Source organism: Orycteropus afer, unplaced genomic scaffold, assembly GCF_000298275.1.
Source record: "Orycteropus afer afer isolate SDZICR_OR568_19922 unplaced genomic scaffold, OryAfe1.0 scaffold00032, whole genome shotgun sequence".
In the NCBI taxonomy this organism is placed as follows: domain Eukaryota; kingdom Metazoa; phylum Chordata; class Mammalia; order Tubulidentata; family Orycteropodidae; genus Orycteropus; species Orycteropus afer.
In genome coordinates this window covers 7,325,811-7,336,368 of record NW_006921619.1, presented here as the reverse complement: position 1 = coordinate 7,336,368, position 10,558 = coordinate 7,325,811, and the positions used below count along the sequence as shown (strand labels likewise).

The 10,558-nt window shown below is 38.7% G+C and overlaps 1 protein-coding gene across 1 annotated transcript in view; it reads right to left on the bottom strand.

The window, feature by feature from the left end:
- Window positions 1–10,558, bottom strand: part of VPS8 (VPS8 subunit of CORVET complex) — a 439,537-nt gene that overhangs the window by 423,171 nt on the left and 5,808 nt on the right. The window contains exons 3-4 of the mRNA XM_007936030.1: window positions 7,341–7,471; window positions 4,795–4,888 (exon numbers count right to left, since the gene is read on the bottom strand). Coding sequence (XP_007934221.1) covers window positions 4,795–4,888; window positions 7,341–7,471 — 225 coding nt within the window. The remainder of the gene's footprint in view (window positions 1–4,794; window positions 4,889–7,340; window positions 7,472–10,558) is intronic.

The window sequence follows — 10,558 nt, the reverse complement described above, 5'->3', positions numbered from 1 at the left end:
AAACTGTAAGTACTATGGGTCAAAATGGTAGGAGTACATAAAATTTTAAAAAGGGAAAATGTGTTAAGGACATCCTTCCTCTAGGAAGGAGCTTTCAACCCAGCAGACTAGCCAATAATCTCTAAATAAAACCCCCACAGAATATATTCAGTCAGTTCTCAAGATGGGGGTGCACAACCAAACCAAAGCCATTGCCATCAATTTGATTCTGACTTACAATGACTCTTTTTTTGGGGGGGAGGGGAGGAACAGAGTAGAACTGTCCAAGGCTATAAATCTTTATGGAAGCAGACTACCTCATCCTTCTCCCATGGAGCAGCTGGTAGTTTTAAACTGTTTGGTTAGTAGCTAAGCACTTAACCACTGTACCACCAGGACTCCTTAACTAGTAGCAACATCGTGTAAATGTAAGGATATCTATGTATCTGATGGTTATACAGTTGTAAATCATAATGGCTTATAATGATATAGCACTGCACCAACATACACATATTACACCATTTAATTCTCAAACCCAGAGAGACAACAGTGGGATTCTTCTCGTTTTCCAGATTAAGAAACAGAAGTTTCAAAGAGGTTAACTGACTTAACTAGGGTTACTCAGTAAATAGCAAAATGATGTCTCAAACTCAGGGTTTCTACTTCCCAGGCCAAGGCTATTTATATGACTTCTCCATCTTCTTTTCTGTATCTGTCCTTCTCAGTGTGGTCAATTAGTTATTGTAATCTGCTGGAAGGCAGAATCTAAGTCTATTTAACCAACTTTGTAGAGTTCCCCAGGAACTAACTTAAGAAACTTGATGCAGTGCATTGCAATACAAGAAAGAACAAACGCCAATGCTGCTATATGTGATGTTCTGGATAACAGCTGATACCCAACTTTGTGTTTAGCCTAAAGTATACATAACATAATGCTCGACAATTAAGAATATGCAATAAATACTTGATAACTGATTGATTTGTGTCCCAGGAAGGGAAAAAAATGTCAACAGATGGAAGAACATAAATTATATACAAAATGGAACCTGATTAATGAAATTGAAGTCAGCTGACTTTAAAGGCTAAAAAAAAATACACCACAAGGTGTGGCAAGCATTTCAGAGATCAGAATTTTAGTACAGGTAATCCCCAAATTATGACATATTCATTATTATGACCACCTGTGGGTGTTTTTGTTTTTTTTTTTTTAAATTGTGATTTGGGTGAAAATTTACAGAGAAAATTCACTTTCCATAAAGCAGTTAACATACACTTTGTCTCATGACATTGGCTACAATTTACCCCAATGCAACAGCTCCCCTCTCACTTCCTCCTGACAGTCGCCTCTTCCCTGTGTCCATCCATCCATGCACTCCTGCCCCCTGAGCTGTCTCCCTGTGCATAAGCAGCCTTTCTTTCTCCCATGATTGTTCTCTCCAAGGAATGTATCTACTTCAGGTAACTGTTCAACTCCTATGCCTGACTTTTGCTTGGCTTGAAGCCATAGGTGTGGGTTCAATTCCAGACCTGAAGGGCAGCTAGGGGCCATAGTCTCAGTGGTTCTACCAGGCTCTATCAGACGAGAAAATCTGGTCCCTTTTTTTCCCCAAATTTTGAGTTTTGTTCCACATTATTCTCCTTCTCCATCTAGGATCTCCTACATAGATCCCCTCCGAGTGGTTGACAGTGGTAGCCGGCACCATCTAGTTCTTCTGGTCTCATAGTGTCATATAGGCTGTGTACCGCATGGCGTACCACTCGCTAGGACTAATTCTTTCCATGAATCATCTTTGGTTTTCTTCATTCTTCTTTGCTCTGGAAGAAGAGAGACCCATCATTGCATCTAGATGGCTGCTTGTGAGCTTTTAAGATCCCAGTTGCTATTCGCCAAAGTAGGAAGTGAAACAATGTTTCACGTAGTATGTTATGCCAATTGAGTTGGATGTCTGTGGGTTTTCTTTTTTTTTTTTTAAACATCTTATTACTTCTGTAGTGATACTGCCTTGGAAACCCAAGGAGGGGTTGCTATGAGTCGGGGCCGACTCGACGACACATAACAACAACAACAACATCATTAGTAATATGTACTACACACAATGATAAAATATATCTGTAAGTTTATATATAATATTTCCAACCCTCAAAGACAAAGATTGGATTTATAAAGATGCTGATTATAAAAGGCAGCAATAATGAAAACTGACAAAAAAAATTTTAATTGAGGTATTCAATTTATGTCAGAACCCACTTAAGACAAGACTTGTCAGAACAGAACCCCGTCACAAGTTGAGGAATACCTGTACTGGTGTTGCAACATCTTAGGGTAGTAATTCTCAAAAGCCAGAGTGTAATAACATCACCTGGGATGGCCGCTAAAATGAAGATCCCTACGTTACACTGCAAGAAACTCTGGTGGTGCAGTGGTTAAAACATCTGGCTGCTAACCAAAAGGTTGGCAGTTCAAACCTACCAGCCACTCCATGGAAGAAGATGAGAATCTTTATTTCCATAAAGATTTACAGTCTTGGAAACCCTATGGGGCAGTTCTACTCTGTCCTATAAGGTTGCTGTGAGTTGCTACAGATTCATTCAGATTCAGTAGGTCTGGAGTGATGCCCAGGAATCTGTATTTCAATCAGTTTATACGAGGAGATTCTTATGCACTAGACACACTGAAAAAAACACTGCTCAAAAGTATCTCTATTAATCTTAAGTTAATCATAAAGAGCCTTAAAAAATTAACTTGAATTAACTTGATATAGTCATATTACTTTCAGAAGGGTCTCAAAATGAAACAATAATCCTCAACTCCCAAAGCATTATCTCTCCTAAGTGATTTCCATGCATGGATTCCAAAGTTGATCAAGACCCCAGCCAGCCCTAAAAACATCATTATCCACATTGCTGAAGGCACTATTGAATGACTGTCCAGGAGAGATACCCAGAAATATAACTAGCTTTGCATGTTAATAAACCAACCATCACAGAAAAGCATACAATTTAAATTGAGCTGGTAATCTAAGATTAGAAAGGCACAGTATGAAGACTGTCACAGGAAAAGCAGTTTTCATTTTAACATACCAAAGGAGCTCAGCCATAGCAATGAAATAAGAACCGAATGCAAACACTCTGGGATTTATTAGAATTTTTCCCTCCTCTTCAAGAGGGAGGAGAAATCCTTTCAAATAACAGATTTATCTAATCATTGTTCAGTGTCTGAGTTTTAGTTCAGTCTCTATTATTCAAAATATTTTTAAAACTACACAGGTGGGTCAAATGACTGTTCTGGTTCATCTTGATTTTGAAAGGAATGAATTTCATCACCTACATAAGGATTAAATTCAGAAAACGTCATGGAAATGTAATCCTCAACAGGTGGTTCCCATTCCAACAAGTATGAGTTACTCTCCACCTAAAAGAGAAAGGGCAATTGCCCAGGTTTCCTCCATTGCTTGGCCCTCTATTTAAAATGACTTCATGATATACAAGCTGGGTCAGGATATACCAGTCTTCATAATGAACAGACTTTTGGAGGATTTTATTTCATTTTTTTATTTTGTTTGTTTGTTTGGTTTTGAATAGTATCAACGATAAGAGTGTTTGCTTATTAACATGCAAACTGCATTGTAAGGGAGGTGTCATAATGCCCCTCCAGTATCACTCACTCGTCCTGAAAAATCAAAACCTTTATTTGTGTCCTAATTGATTATGCAAATCACCAATTAAGGTCCATAAAAAGAACAACAACAAAAAAAAAAAACACATCAAAATTCCTGGGGTATGACTATCATATTATTATTATAAATAGGATCTATCTATTGAGTTCAGAAAACTAAAATTGAAAGGCTACATTAAACTATGGGCTTTGAAAGACAGCAAACAGAATGGAAATAATGAGAATGCTAACACATTATAAAAACTGTAACCAATGTCATGGAACAATTTGTATGAAAATTGCTAAATGGGAACCTAATTTCCTAGGTTAAACAGTCACCTAAAACACAATGAAATATTAAAAGAAAACAAAAACTATGGGCCTTGAGGTCAAAGAAAATATGTGATAAAAACATACCAGAATCAGTGTCTACTGTCTTGATGAAGTATTAAGTATTTTTTGCATTAAGCCCGTGTGCTAAGTCATTTTCAAAAACAGCCACAAATATTCTCTTCCAGTGATTATACACTGACAACATTCACCAATTCCTGTTATTTCACCACAAAGCAGCACCAGACTCGGAACCAGAAAGCCTGATTTTGAGTATCTATTCTGCTACCTTTACACTAAATAATGTAAGACAAGTTAACATCACCTTTCTGATCCTGTCTTCTCATTTGCAAAATAGGATATGGCTTTACCTACTTTCAAAGTTGTGAGAGTAATTAAAATAAGGTACACAAAGACTTGTGGCATAAGAAAATCAATCAGTTGTAAGATTCCGATCAATTATTTCTCCATACGAAAACACTACAAAAACCAAGCACTTTACATAAAACAAATACACAAGATGGCAACTAAACCAAAAAGGAATGTAAAGACAAGGCAGATAGTGTTTCTTTCAGGCTTGCTGCCATATTTCATTTAGGCATACCTGAGACTCTGAGCAGACCTTTATTTTCATGGCTGCACTAATTTCTATGTCAAAATGTGTAGCCATGTCTTATGAGTTAAAAATAGTCACACAAAAACCATGAAAGCCAGATTCTATTTTTCTTAAGCCTTGGGCCAAGAGAAGTGCTGTGCTTTGTTTTATGCTCATTCCTACTTCATTATGCCATTACAGGTTATAAAGCTGGGGAAGAGAACAAAATACTTACAGCTGCAGACACTATCTGGGCAGAAATTCCCTTCAAAAGTGAATGTCGCATGACTGATCCATGGAGTGAAAAATTATCAGGTAATTTCTTCTTCCTAAAGAAAGAAAGAAAAAGGAAAGGAAACAATTAAGAACAAACAAGAAAAAGAAAAAACTTGAAAAGACAAGGTCCCAACATTTTGAAAGTAAAGCACACATAAGAATAAGAAAAGCAGAAAACAACACTGTATGCAATTTGTTAGCTCTGTTTTGAAAAGGTTTTCAGTGGCCACTTTCTTCAGAAGTAGATGGCTTTGTCCTTCTTCCTAGTCTGTCTTAGTTTGTCTTAGTCTGGAAGCTCTGCTGAAACCTATCCACCATGGGTGACCCTGTTGGTATTTGAAATACCAATGGCATAGCCTCCAGCATCACAGCAACACGCAAGCCACTACAGTACGACAAACTGACAGACAAGTGGTTTTAAAAAGAGGTACAAATAGTCTAACAGTCCACACTCAGATGTTATACTAAACCCACACTGAACCCCAGAGAAGCAAAAGCAGGAATAAAAGCATCATTCCTTTTCCACTGATCAAACTGTTCCTTGTCCACCTTGAGAAATACAGCAACAGTTCTACTACTCCCAGAATATTGCCCGTGGAGCACTCTGTCCTATGTGTCTACATTACTTGGACCCTTGTCCCTTCCCTCACCCATCCTTCTTGTCCTCCTCCTGTCTACAGCCCTCCCCCCTTTCTTCAACCAACCACCTTCCAAAACTCCCCCCTCTGCTGCTCCTACTACTGGCTCCATTCACTTATCCCACTTGTCACTGTTCACAAAAAATAACGTTTGAACTTTTACCAAACATTATTGAGCACCTACTCTATGCTCCAGATTAAAGTATACACTGAGGATACAAAGGTAAGTTGGTCATGGGTCCCACTCTCAAAAGACTTCAGCAGCTGGCTAGAGAGATGCACAAGTAAGTAATCTAAAAGGATAAATGTTAGACTAGAAGTATGAATAAAGTGTTAGAGAAATACCAATGAAGAGAAATTTAATCCTATTTATTAGGGGGATACAAGGGACAGCTATAGAAAAGAGGATTCTGCCTTTGGCCTTGAAGGGTGACTAGCAATCAGGCAACAAAAAGATCTGAGTGGAAATATGAAGAAGTGAAGGTGCACAGGGTCTGGGAAGCAGTGAATACAAAAATACATTGGGAGGACTGGGGTGGGAGTGCTGAGAGATTAGATCAGAATGGTAAGCAGGGTCCAGACAGATGCCATGAAAGGAGTTTTGCATTTCATATGTAGGTTACAAGACGAACCTATCAACTATGAAGCAGGAGTGACCATAACATAGTGCCTAAGGCACTTGACTGCTAACCAGAAGGCTGACGCTTCAAACCCACCAGCCATTCCTCGGAAGGAAAGTTGGGCAAACTACTTCCATAGTAATACTGCCTCGGAAACCCAAGGAGGGGTCGCTATGAGTTGGGTCGGACTCAATGGCACATGACAACAACAATCTGTAGAACACAATGATGCATAGGTTAACATATCCAGGAATTGCCCTATACCATAAGAGTTGACAACCCAAAGGAAACAGCACTGATACAGGCAAAATTAAAAAGAAAAAGGGGGGGAGGGGGAGGAATATACAGACAACATTATCAACATTAAAGTCACACATGAATTCAATAAAGTATTTACATTATGCTTCCTCCACTTCTCTTTCCTTTTCATGTTCTCTCCAAGAATTTAGAAGGTGAAAAGCAGCCAAAATGGAATTATTTAGGGTTAGAAGTCCTTCTCCCAAATCTTTAATCATCTTTGTGTCTCTCCTCTGAACCCACTCCAAGCGAATGAAAGCATGCTGGAGTTGATCTTAGAGTGGGGGAGGGGAGGGCATGCAGGGAACAGAAAGGGGTGAGGTAAACCGACTGAGCTCCATGTTTCCACCACAGACACTACAGACCGCCAGCTTTGATTTGTGATCCCTGCAAGGGCTCCACTGTCTCCAGGCATTCCCTGGCTGTTATTATGGCTTCATATTAGGGGTGTAGAAGACAGTGGTCATGCCACTCTCCATTCTATCCTCTCACTTCACAGTGTCAAAATCTTTATGGTCTAAGGATGCACTCCTTAGAACAATCAACCACAGGAGATCAGAAGGGCAGCATTTACACAGACAGAAAGCTAGGGAGGCAGGAATGCATAGGCCAGGAGGACACAGGGAAAGGGTGACCACAGGGTGGAAGTGGGAGGAGAACTATTACATTTTTGGGATTGTAATCGGTATCACAAAACAAAATGTGTATAAACTGTTGAATATAAAACGAATCTGCTTTGTAAAATTTCACCCAAATCACAACAAAAAGTTAAAAAAAAAAAAAGACTTTTTAATCTTTTTAATCTAATAATTGTATTATTTCTACCCAAATGGGCCTTGTACTTCTCATGCAAGGCTCCAGCAGATCACGTTATACCATAAAGAAATATTTACATTTTAGATGATCGAGTATTTCAACCATCTGAGAGTGTGACTTACATAAACACTTACCTTTTTAAATTGGTCCTGTCACCACTGTCTGAGCTTGCCACTGAGGAAGTATCATAGGAGTGGGAATCAATAGTATCAATGTTTAACAGTGTAGGATCCTCAAGAACAAAAGATTCATCTTCATCATCAGTCTAAATTAGAAGAATACAGATCAGTAATTTCAAAATACTCCATGAGAAAAGTCACATAGGCATTAATGGGTTTCTCCAAAACTCTCTAGTGCTTATTTCTGTTTTTCACCTCTATTCCATGTATTCTTACTGACCAGAGAGACATAGTACAGAATTACCAGAATTAAATTTCAACCCTAAATAGACATCTCTCTCCACAAAGAGGATCGTCCAAGGATTTCTTTCTTATAGCAAGAAGTTGCACAGATTATGGTTAGCTACAGAATATTTTTTAAAAATCCCAATCTGCACAGATGCATTACTAGTCAACTAACAGCCAATGGCTAATTAGAAAAAAAAAAAAAAAAAATGCCACCTGACAATCCATAGCACATGGTTAGAAATCTGACAACCAGACAGAAGAAAGGCATTGTGGGTAGGGAACAGCATGGGCAAAGGCAGTGATTTCATAATATGTATTTTGCCTATAGAAAAGGAGGGAGGTTGCCTGCAATGGCTGAAGTACATGAATAGGAGTAGCAAATGATCCTAGAAAGATAAGCTGGGACCCAAACTATAAAAAGCTTCACATTCTATTAAGCTAGATGACAGCAGGGCCCATGTCTACCTTGTCTACTCTACCACTGTATTCTCAGTGCTTAGCATGGTGCCTGGCACAAAGTTACACATACCACATCAAGTAGATTCAACTCATATAGTGACCCTATAGGAAAAAGAACTGCCCATTAGGTTTCCAAGGAGCTCTGGTGGCGTAGTGCCTAAGGCATATGACTGCTACCAGAAGTGTGGCAGTTCAAACCCACTAGTCACGTCTCAGAAGGAGGACTGGGCAATCTACTTCCATAGAGATATTGCCTCAGAAACCCAAGAAGGGGTCGCTATGAGTTTGGGTTTATTGTTTTTTGTTTTGTTTGATATAGGGTTTCCAAGGCTTTAAATCTTTACAGAAGCAGACTGCTAAATCTTTCTCCCACAGAATGGCTGCTGGGTTCTAACCACTGACCTTTCAGTTAGCAGTCAAGCCCTTAACCACTGTGCCACCAGGGCTCCTTGGCACACAGTCAGTACAATTTTATTTAATGAATAAGTGCACAACATATAGTAGGCAGTGGGAAGGCAACTGGAATTTTTAAGAAGTGGTGAGACATGATGAGAACCATGTTTTAGAAACATAAATTGGGCAGTATAAAGAATGGATATGGGTAGATGGAGAAACTGAAGGCAGGAAGGCTACTGGGGACAGCTGAAAAGCTACTGCAATATAAAAGAAAGAGAGAGGAGTCCAGCCTAGTGCTGTAGCACAAAAGATCAAAAGGGGAAGATTAAAGAGACATTACTGAGCTAAAAATAAAAGTCCCTGTTGTTGTTAGGTGCCATCGAGTCAGTTCTCACTCACAGTAATCCTATGTACAACGGAACACAACACTGCCCCGTCTTGTGCCATCCTCACAATCTTCACTATTCATGAGCCCATCGATGCAGCCACTGTGTCAACAATATTGGGAAAACTTAGTAACATCTTATAAATATTAATACAGTCCAATTGATGATGTTTTTCCTTTATGGTGTTTTTTGGGTACTGTTTGAGAAAAGTTTACCTATTTCAAGGTCCTGATGTCAGCTTGGTATAAATCAGGTGATAACATATTGTGGGTCTATTTAACTGTCTGCCTGTCAATATTTGCCCTAGTATCATATTCTCCTAATGATTGAAATTTTATAGCAGGTCTTGATACCTAGCAGTTTCCAATCTTCCACTTTTACTGTTGTGCTTGGCTATTCCTGGTCCTTTGCATTTCCATGTTTATCAGTTTATCATTTTGGTTTAAAATCAGGAAAGGTGCCATCAGGGTTGTATTCTTTCACTGTGCTTATTCAATCTGTATGCTGAGCAAATAATCCAAGAAGCTAGATTATATAAAGATGAATGCAGCATAAGGATTGGAGGAAGAATCATTAACAATCTGCAATACGCAGATCATGCAAACTTGCTTGCTGAAAGTGAAGTAATTTGGTGTACCTACTGATGAAGACCAAGACTACAGCCTTCAGTATAAATTACTCCTCGACATAAAACAAAAATCCTCATGACTAACCAATAAGCAACATCATGATAAAGGAGAAAAGATTGAAGTGGTCAGGGATTCCATTTTATATGGATCCACAATCAATGCCCATGGAAGCAGCAATCAAGAAATCAGATGACATATTGCACTGGGAAAATCTGCTACAAAGGTCTTTTTAAAGTGTTAAGGAGCAAAGATGTCACTTTGAAGACTAAGGTGAGCCTGACATAAGCCAAAGTATTTTCAATAGCCTCATATGCATGTGAAAGCTGGACAATCAATAAGGAAGACTGAAGAATAACTGATGCATTTGAATTGTGGTGTTGGAGTGAAAATACCATGTACTGCCAGAAAACAAACAAATCTGTGTTGCAAGTATACATGGAATGTTCCTTAGAAGAAACAATGACCAGACTTCATCTCACCTACTTCAGTCATGCTGTCAAAAGGGCAAAATCCCCAGAGAAGGATATCATGCTTGGTAAAGTAGAGGGTCAGTGAAAAAGGGGAAGATCCTCAATGAGATGGATTGACACAGCGGCCATAACGATGGGCTCACACACAGCAAGGATTGTGAGGGTGACGCAGGACCGAGCAGTATTTCGTTCTGTTGTACACAGGGTCGCTATGAGTCAGAGCCAACTCAATGGCACCTAACAACAACATATTAATGTGAAGAATATTTGTTAATCAAAAGAAACCATTAATAGTTTGAAAGGTAAACCAGAGAACAAAAGAAATTTGCAGTACATATAAAGGCCTTGTATCCTGTATATATAACAAACTCTTATAAATAAGATTTTTTTTGGTTTTCAAAGATAATAAAAAATGGGCAAAAACATGAAAAGACAATACACAAAAGAGGTAACCAAATGTCCAAAACATATGTTCATCAGTCTCAAGGATATTAAAATTGAAACCAGAATGTGAAACCCCTACACCTATAAGAGTAAGTGGCTAAATCAACACACACATGAAAAAATGATCACAATCATTAGCCATTGTTGTTGTTGTTGTTGTT